The 19,984-nt window shown below is 39.9% G+C and overlaps 2 protein-coding genes across 3 annotated transcripts; one reads left to right on the top strand and one right to left on the bottom strand.

Annotated features, from left to right (window-relative positions):
• Positions 1-109: 109 nt before the first annotated feature.
• rae1 (ribonucleic acid export 1) lies at positions 110-7,587 on the bottom strand. 2 transcript variants are annotated; one of them, XM_085455953.1, is made up of 13 exons: positions 7,496-7,587; positions 6,758-6,869; positions 5,819-5,923; positions 3,614-3,706; positions 3,437-3,523; positions 3,269-3,355; positions 2,660-2,731; positions 2,462-2,569; positions 2,209-2,315; positions 2,003-2,078; positions 981-1,175; positions 803-888; positions 110-173 (listed from the first exon to the last, which is right to left on the bottom strand). In XM_085455953.1, coding segments are annotated over exons 2-13 (1,107 nt in total). In that variant the 5' UTR covers positions 6,848-6,869; positions 7,496-7,587; the 3' UTR covers positions 110-172. The 2 variants fall into 2 exon arrangements, with proteins under 2 accessions (XP_085312079.1, XP_085312078.1); XM_085455952.1 differs by lacking the exon at positions 110-173 and having other exon boundaries at positions 799-888.
• A 3,117-nt stretch (positions 7,588-10,704) lies between these two features.
• LOC146709000 (bone morphogenetic protein 7-like) lies at positions 10,705-19,709 on the top strand. The gene is made up of 7 exons (XM_085455951.1): positions 10,705-11,277; positions 14,939-15,128; positions 17,962-18,110; positions 18,209-18,415; positions 18,765-18,838; positions 18,924-19,034; positions 19,125-19,709. The coding sequence occupies exons 1-7, from the start codon at positions 10,881-10,883 to the stop codon at positions 19,272-19,274; spliced, it is 1,278 nt and encodes a 425-aa protein (XP_085312077.1). The 5' UTR covers positions 10,705-10,880; the 3' UTR covers positions 19,275-19,709.
• Positions 19,710-19,984: the final 275 nt, after the last annotated feature.

The following is a 19,984-nucleotide window of genomic DNA, read 5'->3' as shown; positions in this document are numbered from 1 at the left end:
GTCATCAATGCCAGGATGGGTAGGCCCTTCTGATTGGTCCATGCACAGTACACAGCCCAACGGCATTGGTCCAGGTGTTTGTCGTAAGGAAGGAGTCTTTCTCGAGCGTATACACACTAAAGCAGCAGGCCGTCTGAATTTCTCCACAAAAGATGTGACTTGGCACGATGAATCTGGAGACAGGAGGGAGCAGTCAGTGACAGGGAACATTCTGAGGTTTCTTTTCGTCTTTTTTTGTTTATTTCTGAAAATTTGCTCCTTTTTGCACATAACAGTCAAGAAATACATCACCATACAGCAGAGAAATGCATCACTACAGGCATAAATCAACATTTACAATTCATAGTTAATGGAAACTTTTGATGAATCCATTTATAAAAATACATTTTTCACTGCCCATAATTTAATAAATCTCTCAATAATTTAATAAATTAATGAAATCTGTCTTTAAATACATTTTTTTGTGCTGAGAATTACACTGCAAAGTCTAAAGACTTTCAAACTCAGTGCTCTAAAGTAGCCAGCAGGCCTCATCCTGTGCTTTTTTGATTGTACAGGTGCAAAAGCTGCTTCAATACATTATCACAGCAGAAACCACGCAAACCTTCAGCAAAACTTATGGTCTGTACAAGCTACTTAAAGCAGTACATGACGATGCTGAGATCTGAATCGTATCAGTATCCTTACTTCACACATCCATGCATGCCCTTGAAAGGCCCCTGTGAGAGTCTGAGGAAACAGGGCAGCCGTGTCCAGTGACCACGGTCTCCAGGTTTATAGACATTAACTGCCCTTCTCTCACCATTTCTTGTTCCGAGGCTTCAGCTCCTCAGCGGCGTTCCTCAGGAAGATGTAGTTCTTTTTCTGGGGGTTGTAGTACTCATGGCCCTGAATGATGACGAGTAGAAGTCAGAGTGAAAAGGCAAGCTTTGCTAACTAGAGTACTGATCCAACAACTGTAACGATTTATTAGCGCCTACCTTTGACCAGTCGTAACTGGAAGCATACGCAAAGATGTTGCCATTATGGTTGAAGCAGCAAGCTGTGATGGGCTGGTCGAGCTGCTCTGAGGTCTTCAACTTTGTGCGGGCATCTTTGTCCCAGAAGCTGAAGCGTCCGTCTGAGCCCACGGTAGCCAGAGTGCCATGGACAGGATGGAAGGCGATGGCATTCACCTGGTGGGAGAAAACATAAAATAGGAAGAACAATTATACACAAGTAACAATGAAAGAGATTCATTTCACAGATATTAGACCCCCCCCCGAAAAAAAACCCAAAACAAAACAAAAAAACAAGAGAAAATTGTGCCTTTATTCAACAGATAATTAGGCAATTATATAATAATGACTGTATTTAAAAGCTCAAAGCATGGAGATATCAGTCATAGCCACATTAAGACTAAAGAAAGCATTAAATAAAACACTAACGATTGCAGATAATGAAATGTAATATTTTAAATTACACTGCAGTTCTTTCATCATCATTTTTAAACCTTACTTATTAAGATCATTAGGAAAGGGAGGACTGTGCGAGGATTTTAGTTGTACTATATGAAGACAGGTTGTAGTGTATCTTTTAAATTTTGTATTGATCTCACTCCTGCTGTTGAACTTATAATAAATTGAATAAATTCACCTATTTACTAGCATGTTGTAATTACAAAGTTTAACTCTGTGAAATGCAGACAAATTCCAAATTTTAATCTCCTATACTTGTGCAAAATGGAAAACAAAGCAAACATAAAAACTGCACCAATTTACACAAATCTTAGTTGGTTTAACCAAGAGTATATCATTACTAAAATGAATCCCATGTTTCTCTTTTAACAAGAATAATGTTTACAATAAATCAGAGCTTCATTTAACACTGAAGCGCTTTACTAAAGTCCACAAACTAGGATAGTCTCATCAAATGATATCTCCTTTAAGAGCAAACAGACTCAAACTCACAAAATATATTTATCTACAATGCCGGCACTGGCCCAGAATTAAGACCAACTTACTGCATAGATGTCCTGTGGAGTGGTTGTGTTGGTTCCATTGGACCTGTGGCACTTGAAGGTGAAGTTATCTTTGGCTCTGAAACGAATGAACAGTGATTCATATTTCAGTTTCAATTATAGAACCAGAACAATAATTTTATAAAGAAAAGAAAGAAAGGAAAAGGTGCACACTTGAATTCGAGTAGTGGATTGTATTAGTCACTCACGGGTTTGGAGGATTGATATAGTGGATTGCCACTCGGCCCTCAATGCTTCCCAGTGCAAAACCCGTAGGCTTGTTCTGCTTGTCCTTGAATATGGCCACACAGCGGTGCTGCAAGGATGTCACGTTGGTTAAAGAGTAGTAATGCCAATATCTTGACATGCATGTAGCACCGATTAAAAATGAATCTTAGCAGTGTACAAAATTACAAAAGTGAGAGGCATAAGGTATACACATATTTGGAAAAGACAAATCACCTGATGTTTGAGAGGAGATTCTATTCGGCGAAACTCAGAGGGCTGGTTCTCTAGTTGGTACACTATCAGGCCTCTCTCAGCTGTGGCAACCACTGCCATGGGGTACACCTACACAGGGCACATTAAACATAAAAAAGTCAATCAATAATCAGTCTATTCTGTGAGCATCAGAATTTGTCATACTCATAAACCACTTACAACATCTGCGCAGTAGCATCTCTCAGGCATTTGCAGTGACATCATAGGATTGGGAGATCGAGTATCCCAGAACTAAAGAGACAAATAGAAAAATGAGAGCTTTTTCTAAGTGTTGTTTATAATTAATCATTTTCTCAAACAACATTTAACATCTGTGTCTTTGAATAAATTTCAGCAAATTCAATTATTTGGAATCACTCCACAGGTGTGTATATGCTTAATGAGACATGTGGTTGGTTAAAGGGTCACTTCAGGGTGACCCCCAAAAGCTAAATTGAGCCAGCCAGGATAAAAACAGAAACATTTAAACTCTGTTTACACCCAATATCACATAAAATTTGCATTAGCTCAAAGTGGCCGGTTTTAATGAAAGGTGGATTCTGACACAGACAGATGTAACCAAGTGGTCTTCTAGGCTTTATCTCAGTAATGTTAAATGACTGAACTGGATGACCACACTCTGTTTGTGGAATCTTATCTTATTTAAATGATGGCTTATGATGCAATTAACTACAGACACTTGTATTTTGATTAGGGGAATTCTATTATTATGTTTGTATATAACTACTTGGCATGTTTGTGTATTACTGTGATGGATGCTGCTTTTACCTTCAGTGTTTTATCCCAACTGCCAGTCATGATACAGCTGTAGTTTGGGGCCTTGATCCAGTGGATTGCTTTAATTGGGCCATCGTGCTATGGAGAGAAATAATGAGAACTGTAACAGGATTCTGCTTCAGTCGTGTCCACACAGTTGTTCTGGGCTTCTGTTCCAACCTGTGCGATCTGGATGGCTTGGTTGCTGTTGAGATCCCACATCTTGGCTGTCTTGTCACAGGAAGCTGTGAAGACTTTGCTTCCATCCTGGACAGAAAAAAAGAAAAGCAGATCATAAATTACTCTACAACCAGACAGCATCTACTGCAAAGATTACATTTTAGACATTAAACCTACATCACTCCAGCAGGCATCCAGCACTGGACCTGTGTGCATCTGTTGGGCCTTGGGAACAGTCTGTCCATTGTCCTGCACCTCCCAACATCGGACCTAAGAGTCAGACGATAAACCACTGTTAAGATTTTCAAAAAGTTAAATATGCACGATGTATATAAAAGTCTCAAAGAGGAAAAAGAAAGAGCAGAAGAGAGCAAATGGGATATACTATGAAGCAGCATTAATGGGTAAGTGTGCTACGTCAAGCTTAAAGTCAGACTTTGTGTCATTAAAAGTGGCTCTCTTTTTACATGGCTAAATCACTGTGATACCTTACGATGAGCACAAATCTTGTTGGGAACAGGTTATGTTCAGCATTCTTGTTTCAAATCTGCTGGAAGTACTTTGTTCTCACCAATGCTTTTATTTACAGCCATTTTTAATTGTTATATAGACACTCTGTTGGTTGAATACATTTTATACGTGCGAGCTATTAAACAATGAAGCCCTGCTGTAAAGTTACAGCAGTGCAAACTGTGCATCACATTGCTGCTGGAATGTGAAAGACAAAGTGACAATAGACCCTGTGCACGAGAAAATGCTAACTTCCTGGTTTGAGACCGGATGTGGGGTTGTACATTTCGGGTAGCTTTACTTTGCAGTCAATTGCTACTGCGAAGATGTACTCCAAAATCATGTCCAAAACTCGAAAACGGAAAGATCGCGTTAAGTTACAAAGAGCAGAAGGTGGGAACACTCACCACTGTTGTGTCATAAAAAAAAATCTAATGATCAATTTTGACGTTTAAAACGTTTAGATCAAGCAGAACTGCATTACTGCAGCAGAAGACACATCGTCCACATTCAGAAGCACATCTCTGTATAGTGACTGGTCTTGTGATTTAAACAGGCAAATGTTCAGCATTCAAGCTACAGGTGAAGAATAGTCAAACCAGATGTTTCCCCCATTATGTCGAGATCAGCTAGTCAAGTACACACCTACACAGCATGTTAACAAACCGTGAAAAAAAATGAATGATTGCTGGTAACGGTTTCTATACATTAGTATTTACGAAGGGTATGTTGTGACTTACCTTCAAAATTACAGTGGTCCCTTGCTATAACGCGGTTCACCTTTCACCTCGCTGTGTCGTGGATTTTTTTAGTGCAAGTTTGCATGTTGTTTTTTTTTTTTTTTTTACATCACATTGTGTCCTGCGTCCTGATCGCTGCAGACGATCTCCTCCGTGACGTCTCTACTGTACAGTACAGAATCGCTGCATCGATCGCTGGCAGTGTGACTCTGAAGTGCAGTACTGTATGTCCACGATGTCCACGAAACGTTTTGCACCGTCAAAAAATAAAAGTGGCTACTTGATTTCACCTATCGCTGGTTATTTTTAGAACATAACACCCGCAATAAACGAGGGACAGCTGAGAAATATAACATTTGAATCCCTTTTCTGTTTTGCTCTGAGGCGCGGGGGAAAAATATCGACAAGTCGATGACTATCATTTACAGATATATTGGGTAAATGCCCAAGACATCTATAGAAATGTAAATCGCCGCTTGATTCATTCATTTGCTTAACTTGTTTTGGACCGTAAACAAGGCGCGAATAGGACACCGGAAGCAAAGCTCCCCACAGGAGTTTCCGCACCAGAAGTAGCATATGCTAATGTGCACATAGTCTATTCTAATCTGCTGCTTTACTCTTACACTGCTGGAACTGCAGCTACAAGGACACAGAACACACTCAAAAGATACAGGTTTAATCAATAAAAAAAATAACATCTCTCTTATTAGGTTACAGGACAGAAACCTTTCGCGTCTAAATCTACCCAGTTTAGATTTTCAGAGCTCTGATGTTTGGCCATCACATTAGAAATAACTGCAGAAGTGAGTTTTAAAATAAGCATAACGCTGAGCTTAACAGAGACAGTTGGTAACTACCATCATTATACCCATTATTTAGGCCTTTTCAGGCCAGTATAAACAAATATTGAAGTGTGTATATTAGGCATAGTGCCTTTATTGAACAATGTTGAATTTCACATCCTGCTCATACATTATGCGTCACTCTTTTTAAAATAGGCTAATTACACATTATATAAGGACTAAGCAACATGATTTAGCGATTAGTATTAATAAATCTATAGTAATAATCTTTCATTTACTCACTCACTCCACCATAGGCAATAAATACGAGTGAATAAATTACTCACATCATTAGCCCAGGATCCTCCAATGAGGAAGTTTCCAGGCATGGTGGGTGGGCTGAAAGCCAGGCAGCTGATGCTGTCATCTGGAGGTGAAGTCACTTCGACATCCTATAAGGCAAGACAAAAAAAACAAGAAGTATGAGGAGGACCAGTGACAAAATGAGGATAGAGTTTTAAACGACTCCTTTTAACATTTAACAAAGTTTATGTCATACAACATATTGACAGCACTATTGGGCCACCTATACATTTTAGCTACAGCAGCTTTGATGAGATCCCATTCATTAACATGGAGTTGGTTCCCCCTAGGCAGCTGTAACACATTCTATTTTTCTGTGAAGGCTTTCAACAAAATTTGGAGTGCAACTGCAGCTTTTGCCCATTCATCCAGAAGAATATTTGTGAGTTTAAACATTGATGTTGGGTGAGAGGGACTGGGTTGTTAATCCAAAAGATGTTAGCTCGACAGCTATGGAAACCATACTGTGAAGTTCCTGATGCACAGTTTTTGTGTTGATGTTAATGTCAGAAGACATCTGCAGTAAGTGGGTCAGCAAATCATTGGCTACTTTTACCCACTGTAATAATAATAATAATAATAATAATAATAATAATAATAATAATAGATTGCATTTATATAGCGCTTTTCGGGGCCCTCAAAGCGCCGTACAATTCCACTATTCACTCACTCTCACATTCACACACTGGTGGAGGCAAGCCACAAGCGTGTAATATCTAGAAGTCAATGAACTCCTTGCAAGTCAGTACTTGAATTCAGTGAGTATTTTATAACAACTCAGTCTTTCAAAAATGTTTGTAATGGCTAGCTGTTAGATTTTATATCTATGGAATGGCACTAAACCCCTCAATTCAAAGATTAAGAGGTGTGGTCCAATACTTTTGGACATATAGTGTATGTTGTGCTCTTGTAGGCCGCTTTACCTTCATGGGATTGTGGCTGTCTGTAGTCGTGCTTCCAAACACCCCGGTCCCTCCAGTCCCAAACCCCGAGCTTGTTCCAAACAAACTCATAGTGCACTAACGTCAGCCACCCCTGAGAGAACAAAGAAAGACAGTGATTTTATATGAAACAACACGCTAACTGCCAAAAGTTGTCAGTGCATCAAACAATACCATGAACCACTGAGCAGGTGATGAAAACAAGTGAATACTGCATGTGTGAAACACCGGATAGCACACATTACGACATCCATTCAAGTACAATAAATTAGTTTTTCTTACAAGCGATATATAACTGCACTCAAGTTATCGTTGTTATTATTATTATTGAGGATATAACGAAGTCACACATCTGGATAACCAAAACTTAGCATGACAGCTAAAGGAAATGCTAGCTACATCACTTGCCACTGCTAACTAAATCACGCTACCAGGCTCGTTAATAAAAGGATAAATGGTCATTTAACTTCGATTGATATTTAAAATAGGGCTCAACCTATAAGCCACTATTATGACACCTTTCTGTGTGTGAAAATAAATACGTTTGAAAAAAAAAACGAGCTCGCTAACATTAGCTAAGCAACTCTTGACAAACCACTGTGCCTCCCGGGTTGGAAAAAAAACCAAACAAATTTTCATGTTTGGTGACAATTTTAAACAATCATAATTAAACATTTCACTGTCACTGAAGCCTTCTCATACCTACAGGGATATACATACCACTAATTTCCTTCTACTCTAGATATAATGTCGCAACGCTGAAAACGCTAGAAGTGTGGCGCTTGTTCCTTTGAGTGCATAGTCGCAGGTTGATGACGCTTTGGCTCCAGCGCTCAAGAAAATGCAAACCGAAAGGTAAACGCTGTGTGGCAGCAAAGCAACAGGCTGCAAGCAAGCATACTGTATGTCTATGGGCAGCCCACTTGAGTTAAGGTGCCCTTTCAATTTCAGATTTCTTTTTATATGACACGATTTAGATGAAATACTGTAAGAAAGTGGCAGATGGTTATTAAGCTAAGGGAAATCATAAGTAAAGTACTATGTATATAGCCTGCAGCCTAGGAAGTAAGATTTTTTTAAACGTAAAATGAAAGGTTACCTCACTCAAATAAATGTAACAAATATTTAGTTTGGAAATATGAGGAATAGAAAAAGTTATATCAATACTTTTGGGAGTAAAGGTTTGGTTTAGTAAATGTGCCCACTTTCGAGCAACTGAAATTAAATGTAACCTATGAAAAAGGGGGAAAAACCAGAAGAAAATTATGTGGCAATAAAATTTGCTTCAGTCTCCCTTTCACTGGGCTGTGGGCTATATTTCTGTAGCTTTGAAAAAAGGCAATTGTACAATAAGAGCGAATTAAAAATCAAGTTAATCAATAACTAGGTTTGGTAAATTAAATAAGGAACAATTATGTCAAATTATGAACCTTGTAATTATAAGACACTAAATATTCAGTGGAGCTGGATGTATAGCTCCAATGGGAAAAATGGCTTAAATTAAGAAACATGTTTGTTAATTCAACAATTTTCAAAGTTAACCTAAAGGCTTAAACACTAGGCTTTTAAGATTTAAAGTGTTTGTAGTTGATTTGGAGGCCTCTTGAGTTTATGTGAGTTTACAGAGATCGTGAGTCATGTACAGTGCTCTCTGCATAGGAAAACCCATCTCAAGCACACATCTGGTGTCTGCTATGCAGCGCCAAATTCATTGTTAGTTAGGTGTTTTGTTTTGTTTTGTTTGAATATATTAATTTAAGCAATGATCCAGTGACTCTCTCTCTCTCTCTTCTTTAATACAAATAGTGCAGAGAGACTATTGTACTTTGCCTAATAGATCACCTTGACCTGTCCGTGGTTTTAATCCTGTACTTCAGGATTGAATTGTTTTTCTAATTCAGAAATAAGAAGGAATAAATAAACAGGTGAAAATTACACGCAAAATAATAAATTCAAGCAATTAAATAATGTAATGGTTTTATTGAGTTAGCTCTATTTGTGACTTAATGTAATGGTATTGATTACAAAGTGGGGGATTTTGCCAACTTTCCTCTTGGCTTTTGTCGCTTTTATTGAATTTTATTTAAAAAAAATTTATTCTTCATGCTCGTCTAACGTCCCAGTTTTTGCTCCTTGCGTTAAATATGCAGCTCTAGATCTGTCTTTGTTTGTGATTAGTCAGCTGCCGCCAAACCGCTCTTTATGTAAACGCGGTTGATGCGGAACACCTGGGCTGATAACTACCGCCCTTATCGTGATTACGGTTGTTAGGTTTAGTTAAGTCATATAAGTACAACGGAGTCGGTGACTGCTGCACTTGCTTCGTAGTACGGATCGCTAATGTGAAAACGTGTAAAATAGTTTAGTTTGCACATCAGTGAGCATGACATGGCATTGAAGTAGGGGAGACCGGGGATAGTTGTAACGTGGGTCAGTTGTAACACTTCCAATTTCTCCAGTCAGGGCTAAGTTTCAAATGATGTGACTCATCCTGTGCATGCCCAATTCAGTTCTGCTATCACATGTGAAAAATCAGCACATTTTGTCAAACACAGACAATTTAACACGAAAAAAAGTCATTTGTATGGCAAAAAGTAAGTTTTTCTACTTTATTTCAATTTCTAATAGCATTATCTGCTTTTCAGTTAAACTCATCAAACTTAAATTGTGTTATTTGTATGTCTATGGGGATATATTCTGTGTAGGTCTTTAGTGCTAATGTTTTAGCCGTTGGCTGTAATGTTAGCTAGTTCATGGCTATAGGAGTCTGGGTCAGTTGTAACAATAATGCAGATGTTACAACTTGCCACACTATTACTTTAACTTATATTAAACAAGTTGGGGCAACGACATCAGCAGAGAGAGGTTCACTGGTTTCATTTGTATATGCGGTTAATGCCATTGGCAACACAATTCCTCCACTGTTTGTGTTCCCACACATACATTATGCAGACCACTGTGACAGAGATGGACCAGTAGGAAGTACTGGTAGTGGAAATAAATCAGGATGGGTGCAAGAAACAGATTTCCTCATCTTTCTGAAGCACTTTGCAAACCACACCAAGGTAAGCCATGATAAAAAGTAATGGAATTGCGATGCTGGTGAACAACTACATTTTTCCAGCTTCATTGTTGTGTTCAAAATTGGTGCAAGAGTTGTAGGTTATAATGCCCACTGAGCCAATGAGGCCAACCTCGAGGAAGACCAACCAAAATTAATGAAATATTCAGTTGCAGAAAATTCCATAACTTGTCTTTTTTGGGGGGTTGGAATATGTTCAAAAGCTAGATTTCTGCATTCTGCCACACACACACACACAGCTACATAAATGGCTCTAAGTGCATTCATGTGTTGAATAAACAAAGATTACATGTTAATGTTTTGTTAGTACCCTTATTTCATTGTGTTACATTTCACCCCAGGATATGTTACAACTAACCCAGACTATGGGGTTAATTGTAACATTTCACTCTTTGTGTTTGAGACCATACCATGCAATGGGTAATTGTGCTGCAGAGAAAATAGCTGCACTATTTAATAGTTGAGACATGTAAATACTTTGCATTACATTTTGAATCCACTACCTTAAAAGAGCTCCAATTTACAGACAGAAATGTCAAAAATGTTACAACTATCCCCGGTCTCCCCTACTAAAACTATGACCACAGAAAGAGGTCACAAAGACTGACTGTCAGGTAAGAAGGGATTACCACCAATGCAATGGTCTGACTGGACCCTGCATTCATAAACACAGGACGCTCTGTAGGTACCCCACACCCATCCGTGTGATTAACACAGAGCACTTCACTGTAGAATACAGCAGCCCCTCACCCCCGTTTTCTTATTCTGAACTGCTCCTGCCCCTCCCCAGACACACCGACCTTAGTAGGATCCATCCCCAAGTTGCCATTAAGACGAGCGCGCAGCTGTGGCACACCGAAGACCCACGCGCAACGGCAGATCATCAATGAATGATATTCGGTGTAGATAGGTGGCAGTGTGTTTGGTGTCAACCACACGCAGGAGGTATCTTTATGACGAAACAGCATCTCCAGTTTTATCTTTCGACTAATTCGAAGCGCGCGTAAAAACTGAGCTAAAATAATGTTGACAAGCGCCTTGGCAAAGATACCGTTCCTCCTGTCGTGGGGTTACTTAGTGCTGGCCACGCGGGTCGCGTTCTCCAACTTCTCCGTGGACAATGAAGTGCGCTCCAGCTTTATCCAGCGGCGACTGAGGGGCCAGGAGCGCAGAGAGATGCAGCGGGAGATCCTCTCCATCCTGGGGCTGCCGCAGCGTCCGCGTCCGCACGTGCACACCAAAAGCAATGCCGCCCCAATGTTCATGCTGGACCTCTATAACACTATTAGTATAGACCCAGAACAGCACAGGTATTCAAACTACGAGACCGTTTTACCAACGCAGACCTCCCCACTGGTGACCCCACAGGACAGCCGATTCCTAGAAGAAGCAGACACGGTGATGAGCTTTGTCAACCTCAGTGAGTAGAGCATGTGCGACTTTTGAAGTCAGGAAGTGTGTTTACTTGGTTTTTAGCGTTGTATTATTTGATTTAACCTGTTTTCTCTAACTCCTCCATGCTTAGATATATATTTAAGTACCCTAAGATTATATCACTTTTATGCACCAAGTCCACGTCGTTCATCCACATCTGAAACTCCTTCATATCCAAATGACTAAGTTACCCAACCAACTTTGTTTATGTGGATGGTTTGATTTAGTCATCTCAGAATTCAGTTTTAGAATGAGCCCTTTCTCTTTTTTAGTTCGTTTCCGGCAGCTGCAATACAACAGACAGCATTAAATGTTTCTGTCTGTCTCTCGTTTTTCTTTTATAATCTGTTGTTTCTGACTCTTACTTTTGGTGACTTTCTTTAGTTGAAATCAAGCATTATGCATTCCAAGCTGTAAATGTTATGACAACATGTATGTATCTGGTTTCCCCAGAACCCCTTCAAAGCTCTCAGGGAGAGGCTTTAGCATTGCTTAGTTTCACATGACTAGAAATTGAACAGGCATTTCTCAAGTTCAAGGGAGTGAGAGATGAGTCGATGAAGACCGAGATATAAACTGCATCTAAGCATGGTTATTGGTTTAGTAATCTTCCAGGTGCCTGTGCGTGCATTCTTCCGTGCTTGCTTGAAGGGCAGTGGGAGCTTGGGTTTATTCAGACATTACTGAATTTATAAAAGGCAAATCCTGCTTTGTTTTCCATGGAGATTGTGTGGAAGCTCCAATATTACTATGGGAAATCAGCAGACCACATGCTGTTTGAGTGTGTGGTTACATCCCAAACCAGCTCTGATCTTTGGGCTTGCACAGTGTTATTTAGGTCAATGTGCAGAGAGTGGGGTTTGGTCACCTGAAATATGTCTCCAAGAAATCATTAACCTCCCTTTCTGATTGGTTGTCAGTGGCATCGAACTGAAGCTTTATATAACAGGGCCTATTAGAGTTATTTCTTTTCCAATGAGCACATAAAGATGTAGTTAATACAAAACATTTGGAGACCACAAGAAAATCTCAAACATAACATTTTATGTCCTCAGTCCTGAACTTTTAACTGACAGTCCTTAGCTAATGAGATCTGGAAAGCTGTTTCTGAAAACCAACAGCAGATTTGTGTGGTTTCACATTTGAGAACTTTGATTTTAAAGAGCAGTGAGAGGGGGGGACAGAGAAAGAAACAATGAGTGTGTATTATTTTGCTGTCAGGCTCACCACAGCCTCTTGTGCAGGCTCCCACATCGTGCTAAAGTGACTCTATCTTGGTGGTCTCTCGATGATTGCTTCAAGAGTGACCTGGATTACGGTATTTCCCTTCCAAAGACCGCAGCTTCCAATATGACGGAGAGCTGCTGCAACTAATTTTATCCTTTTATATAAATCCGGCCAATCTAATCAGTGTCTGTAAGTGATGTGAGTCGTGTTAGAGAGATGGGTAAAGATAATATAATGCGATTCACAGGTGCAACATATAAACATGCTTACTGTCACTATAAAAGGCAGCTATTGTGCTCTGCACATTTTCACTGTCTTTATACTGTTCTGCATTTCTCTGCTCCTCATCTCGACTCCTTGTTTACCACTTCTGCAGTCTTTCCCCTGACATGTGTACACACTCATCCAATATGCTTTCTCTTTTTTTCTTTCTTTTTTGCATTGACCACAGCACACCTGCAGAGCATGAGAACAGGCTTTTTTTTGCACAGAAATGTCACCATGTTTAGATAAGATGCAAGAAACTCTTGTAGCGGGAGGAACGACTGAAGAACAGATGGATTATTGTGTTTTTCGAGAACAAGCAGGAAGACATGTGCTTGTCCTGCTAAGCCGATTGAACAAAAAAACAAAATTCCATTAAGATAATTTTTTTCCACTCTGAAATGTATTACTGCCTTGTGTGTTTGTGTGTGTGGCTTCTCTTTTACGTGTTAAAGCAGATTTATGAAAAGGCTTTCTCTTCTTTGTCTTTGATAGTTCTCTTTCAGGGTTGTTAAACATAAAGGTCATGGATTCATGGATCTCGAAGGAAATTAAATATTTTATTTGTCATCACCTTTTATTTAAACTAAAGATAAAATGTTTCTGAAATTAATAGACTAAGTTGCATATCCTGTTTGTTTGGTTTTTTTAGTGCAGATTTGTGATCCATCTTTAAACTCCCATGCTGTGAAGAAGACACTTACTACAAAAATTGCAATAGGTTAATAGTGGCTCTGCAGCTATGTGGCCCTTTAGCGTTAGGGGTAATCCAAAGTGTTGAAATGCCTCCCAGAGGGAAGTTTGCATATCTGAGGTCTGATCTCTGCAGCTAATGGTCCCTAACGTAAACACACCAAGTCCTTACAAGCAATTATTGCTTTCATAAAATCACCCCTCTCTCCCTTCCAGCATTTAATTGCGGTCAAACAAATGACTAGCAGGGTTCAGAATGCACTGCTCTTAACGATGAGCGGCTTGTGCGTGTGTTTCTGCGCTAAGTGTTTGTAGACGTCTGTGAGTCAAAGCATGTGTGAGAGAGCTCTGCAGTGCCATGAAAAAAAAAAAAAGTTTCTAGCAATCGAGATCTTGTAAGGATGGATGTGTTTTTTTTGTTTTGTTTTGTTTTTTTTGTTTTTTAAACAATAGTGTGCTCCATCAGTTGGAGTACAGGATGATGTCATTGCTGGTGATGTAGTGTGTACCAGTGAGCAGGATGTGTTTAACATGGCTAATCGCTGCTCCCCTCTGCTGCACACCTTCAGCAGAGACCCTGGCTGCTCTGCTGTTTCCAAGGACAAGCATGTTGACTAATGCTGTAAAAACATGACACTGGCAAGCTCCAGGAAGCTTCGGGGTCTTTCTAACCACTATTCATTTTTTTTTTTTTCCTGGAAACTCTGAGTGTTGGAGAGCTTCAGCCGGCTCAGGACTGGGCGGAAACCTCGCAGTGTCACCAGCTACTGCTGCTCCACTTTCTCCTACAGTCAGGCTGAACTCACCGGATGGCGACGTATTGCAAAACGATCAGGGGGCTGTAATGGGCACAGACACTGGGTGTAATGGCACATGTGAATTTGTGTGCCTCTCTATGCTTTATGTGAGCGTGTTTGTAAAAGTACACTAGCTGCTGTGGTTTTCCGGGCTGCGCCTTAACTGGGCTTTTCTTGTGGTCAGCACATGTGTGCAATTTAAACAGGGAGCCAAACTGAGCCATGAGTATTTTTTTTTTCTTCCTTTCCTTCACATTGGCCTGTATGGCAAACTTGGCTAAAGTGATGTTTAGATCAGTCATTTTACTCATGGCAGCAGGATTTTTCCTATTTCAACCCGAGTGCTTCCGAGCTGCGGGCAGAGCAACACACATCAGAGAACTGACTGAATGTTTTGAGAGACCACAGTTGCTTTACCATCTGATTGCACTAAGTGGTTTGCCTTAGTGCCTTTTCAGTGTCTGTGCAAACTTTCTTTTTGAAGGTCAAAAGGGTTTTTTTTTCACCTTGTGTGTTTGTGTGTGTGTGTGCCTCTGGGAGAAAACAATAAACCGTTTATTATGGCGATGTTGTAACCAGATGGTCTATAAGGGGGATAATCCTTTTTAAAGCACATCAAAGCCACCACCTGCTCTTCAGGTTTGTCTGTCTGTTGTCGTCTTGTAGTTGATCAGGATCAAGATCTTCTCCTCCAGCGCCATGCTACAGAGTTTCGCTTTGACCTTTCACGTATTCCAGAGGGAGAGGCCATCACAGCAGCAGAGTTCAGGATTTACAAGGATCTCATCCAGGAGCACAGTGAGAACAAAACATTCAGAGTGAGTCTCTACCAGGTGCTGCAGGATCCTCCAAATGGGTAAAGAGAGTTTCTTATTTGCTCCTTTCTCTGTTCTTAATTGATATTATCATATATGTCAACCCTTCTTTTTTGAATTCATTATTTCTCTGATCATTGAGCTCGACTCCATGGTTTGAGTCCTCTTGCTGAATTTCAACAGGCTAAACACTTGTTTTTCTTAGAAAATGGGTTGTTGGGCTACGTTTCCCCACAGCTTATTTGTGCTGATGTTCGTGTCAGTACTGCCACTGTTGACACAGAAATTAGTGTCAATTACGGAAATACAGTGGTTCTCTCAGAGTGGTTTACTCTCACGCTGTCTGAGAAAATCAGCTCCCAGGAGACCGGTGTTTATATCACACAGCTGAAGCTACAAAATGACACCAAACCATCAACACGTCAGTTTTTCTATTACGCAGTTATCTCTCCATCATGCCTCCGGGTTTTCTCTGCCAGTGTCTGATATGTTTTTAACTTTCTTTTTATTTTCCTTGTTGAAAGCCGCAGGTGAATTTACACACCAACTTCCCTCTAACCTCAGGGAAAAGTCTGTTTTGTTTTGTGTTGCATTGTTAACACAGATGTTTTGAAACTAACCAGCGAGCTAGACCTGAAATAATAATTTGATCAATAAATTAGCAGTTTCAACATTTTTATTTCGATAACTTAATCATTTGGATATTTTTTTCAAGCAAAAATGACATAAAATCCCCCAGAATAAGCTTTTCACATGTGGATAAAAACTAAAACTCACTACAACATTAAGATTTCCTCTGATACATTGATGTAACTGCATACTTTTCCTGTGTATTGTATTAATTTTTATTAACTTGCGGTAACTGGCAATTCCTAGAGTTGGTCATCTTTTTTAAAAACTTTATTTACATGTACATCAGGCTTTCTCACTGTCTGAGGCCTCATTGGATCTTTTTAAGGTCGTTATTTCTTTGGCTTTGAGAACTCAAAACTTTACAATAACAACCATTAAATCACATTTATTATTTAGGCTGCTAATGAGAATACTGGTATTGTGTCAAAACATTAATTTGCAAAGCAATAAGAAATTATAGATACCAGTGTAATATAAAATAATGTGGTGTATGTCATAAGATGCCTGATTTACTGATTCTTTTACATTTACATTACATTTTTATACCTTCAATGCCAAATTAATGTTTTGAATCTGAAAATATTTCCATTAATATTCTTCATATTTGTTGCTTTTGAGAAGGTGCTCAAATTTTGGTTTCACAATTTTAAATAAAATCTGACTTTTGGAACCATCGAAAATCCACAGATTTTAAGACCCTTATGATGGAAACTTTTAGAAATTCTGCTGACATAATTTAAGATTTAATAAAGGGGGGAAAAACCCTCCAGGTTTGTATTTCAGTCCAAAGAGAAACTCATGGAAATGATCACAGGCACAAACAACACCTACATTTTGTTTCTTGACTGACCCCCAAAAAAGAAGCCAAAACTGTAAAAGTCAGTCTCTCAAACAATTTCTTTCTGAGATTTGTGGAGCTAAAACTTAATGTTGAGTCTTCATAATTAAAACGAATTAATAAAAACGAATTAAAACTAAAGATAAAGATTCATAACAAATACAGCTTTTCTAAAGAAAACGTGTAGAGACATGACAAACATCCAACTGCAGAGGACCAGTCATTAGAAAAATGATTACGACAGGATTTACAAAGAAACTATATATTTGGTCAGAAGCTTGTAAGATGGCTGATAACACACAGCACCACCCCGTCGGTGTATTTCACTGGTCCTATTGTATCAGCTGAATTAAAGCCGGTCAGCAATGATTTAAAATCATGGGTTTTGATAAAAAGGGGTCATGTGCCAGCCAGTAGGTGTAGATTAAAGTGTTTTATCTGTGAGAGTGGGGCTGCCGGCAGCACCATTGTCATTCAGACACACAAAAGCCACTCCACACAGACGAGCAGGCAGCAGGACAAAAGACAGACGTCTGAAACTCAGACTATAAACAAAGCAATTCTCTGTTGAGATCTGCCCCTAAGCGGACACACATCAGCGTTAAAGTGCTGCTTTGATAACATTCAAAGTGGGAGGACTGCATGATTTAGAGGGGTAGCTGTCAGGGAATTTAACTGAGGTGATGCTTTTACATTTTAAATTAGAACCGTTTCATTCGCTTCCACTTTGCATTTATTTCCTGGAAATGTCAGCATCATATAAAACGCTGTGCTGTTAAAGGAGTGATAAAACCACACACACACACACACACACACACACACACACACAGCTGCAATGAATTTTTCCCTTCAGCTTGGACTTCAGCAAATGAAATGTGTCCACTTAGATTAAACTCGAGTCTCTAACCATTGACTGGTACAGTTTCTCTGATCCGTCTCCATCGTGGGTTTACCCTCAAACACATTGCTGAAGCTTAGCACTTTAACCTCACTGTAACTGGTGAACTTCAGCTCCACTGTACTGGTATAGTGAGCTTAAACAAAACAAAAACATAACAAGTGGTCCAGTACTTCTGTACTCTAAGTCGTACAGGATCTCACATATGCTTTTGACATTTGTGGTGTATTAAATACTGAAAGCCAAACATTTTCCCAAGCATACCACATTCCTTTAGATGTGTTTGTATTTTCAAAAACGTCCACGGGTTCCATAAATTTCACCGAGGAATGAAATCCATTTGCAGTGAAAAACAACCCATCACGGTGGGGTTTCACTGCATTTTAAGTTGTGTTCTGTGGAAAAGTCGATCGACTGAGTCCGCCTGGGAAAGATTTTACTTTGCACTTGGAGCTTTTCTGCACTGAAATCCCTCGAGTGTGTTTACATTTCATTCTGTCCTCAGTGACTTGGAGCTGTTCCTGCTGGACCGGCGAGAAGTTCTGGCTTCAGAAGAGGGATGGTTGGTCTTTGACCTGACCACCACGAGTAACCTGTGGCTGGTCAACCCTGAGCATAATCTTGGCTTGCACTTGGTTCTTGAGGACAGTCATGGTCAGTGATTATCCAAAATTGATTCTACAAAACTGAAAAATGGCGTGTGATCCATGGTAGTAATATTAAATAAATCAATAAATAATTGATTTCTGCAGGTCAGAAGAGAAACCCCCAGTTAGCTGGAGTGGTAGTGGGCAGTGGGCCTCAGGACAAGCAGCCATTCCTGGTTGTCTTCTTCAAAACCAATGAGGTGCGACTCCGCAGCGTTCGTTCAGCCAATGGCCAAAAGGGGCGCCAGTCAAGCCGCTCTAAACCCCAGAGGACTGTTCAAGATGCACTGAGGGCAGTGGAAGCTGCAACAGGTTACTGAACCCCTAAACCCTCTTTTCCCAGATGAAGACGACCTCCCTTGTACCCTTAATGATGAGTTTTGACAGCTCAATGTCAATAAAGACGTGATTTGACATTTTTCCAGGGGCAGCAGTAATAAGCTGTATAGGTAGAGCTCACCCTGACTAACATCTGATACACACTCAGTCATTTTGTTCTGAAAACAGGCCTGAAATATAACAGAAACCACTCAGTTCAAAAAAGGAATGCAAAGGTTACTCCTCGTAGGCGTCTAAAGAGTTAAAATGTCACTCATGAGCGGAGTCATTTCAGGAGCTTTAAGAACCTGTTGTGTCAACTGATATTTGCTTTTGTTTTCAGCCAATATCGGCATCTCTAAAGAAGGATGTAAAAAGCACGAGCTGTATGTCAGCTTCAAGGATTTGGGATGGCAGGTAAAAACTAAAATTTATCAACACTTTTTTAAAAGCATTTCTTCAAAAGTGACAATTAACAAACACTTAAAAAACCTCTGACCAGGACTGGATCATAGCACCAGAGGGCTACGCAGCATATTACTGTGAGGGAGAATGTGCTTTTCCTCTGAACTCCTACATGAATGCCACCAATCACGCTATTGTGCAAACTCTGGTAAGCCTCAAACGATCCCTGATTAAAGGCATTTCCTCTGTAGCCTCTGCTCTCCCTGAGGATATATTTTGTATTTCTTCTGTGCCACAGGTGCACTTTATCAACCCAGAGACGGTGCCCAAAGCCTGCTGTGCCCCAACACAGCTCCACGGCATCTCTGTGCTCTATTTTGATGAAAGCTCCAATGTCATCCTCAAGAAGTACCGCAACATGGTGGTCAGAGCCTGTGGCTGTCACTGACTACTCATATTCCCATCTGTGACGCGTACAAATCCAGAGAGATGCTGAAGAAAGGCGGAATCAGAGCGACGATTAACTGACTGGTCACCGGAGAGCTCTTGCCACAGAGCTTTATTCTGGGGGTCTGTTTTTTTTATTTTTTTATATGACCAGCAGCTGAGCCAGCTTTAACCACTACCACAGCCCAAATAGAGGTACTGGTCACAAAAAGGGATTTTATGGATTTTGTTTTCTTTGTAACGGATTTAATTTTTTTTATATACCTTTGTGTGAAACTAGAGAGACTGCACCGAAAGGACTTCGAGCAGTGTGCAGAAGTTTCATAAGCTCAGAAGGAACCTGTAAAAAGTACTGGCAGTGGTGTGCGCTATCATACATGCAACAAACATCTCTATTTGAATTCTTTTTAAAATAAGAATAAAGAGTTTTGTCTTTTGTGGTAATTTAATTAAAACAGACTTTACAGCTCATAAAACTGTAAATCTTCCTCTTGAAGCCGCTCACCATCGTTTTTGGATGAACCTGTGTTTAGATGAGAGAAATGAAGGCAGTGAGGTAATGCCAGTGGGATAGATTCATAAACATTGCAGTTGTTCAGAGATTTGCCAAAATATTAAACCCACTCGCAGGTGAAGTAAAAAGCATTTAACTGTGTTTTCATAATGAAATGTTCTGCTGGGAATCGTGTGAACGTGCCACCCACCTGAACG

This window comes from Copadichromis virginalis, linkage group LG5 (genome assembly GCF_057382275.1).
Source record: "Copadichromis virginalis isolate Kocher_CV1m ecotype Utaka linkage group LG5, C_Virginalis_male_GT1.1, whole genome shotgun sequence".
NCBI lineage: Eukaryota > Metazoa > Chordata > Actinopteri > Cichliformes > Cichlidae > Copadichromis > Copadichromis virginalis.
Note: the sequence above shows the minus strand (reverse complement) of the source record. Positions and strands in the feature narration are given on the sequence as shown.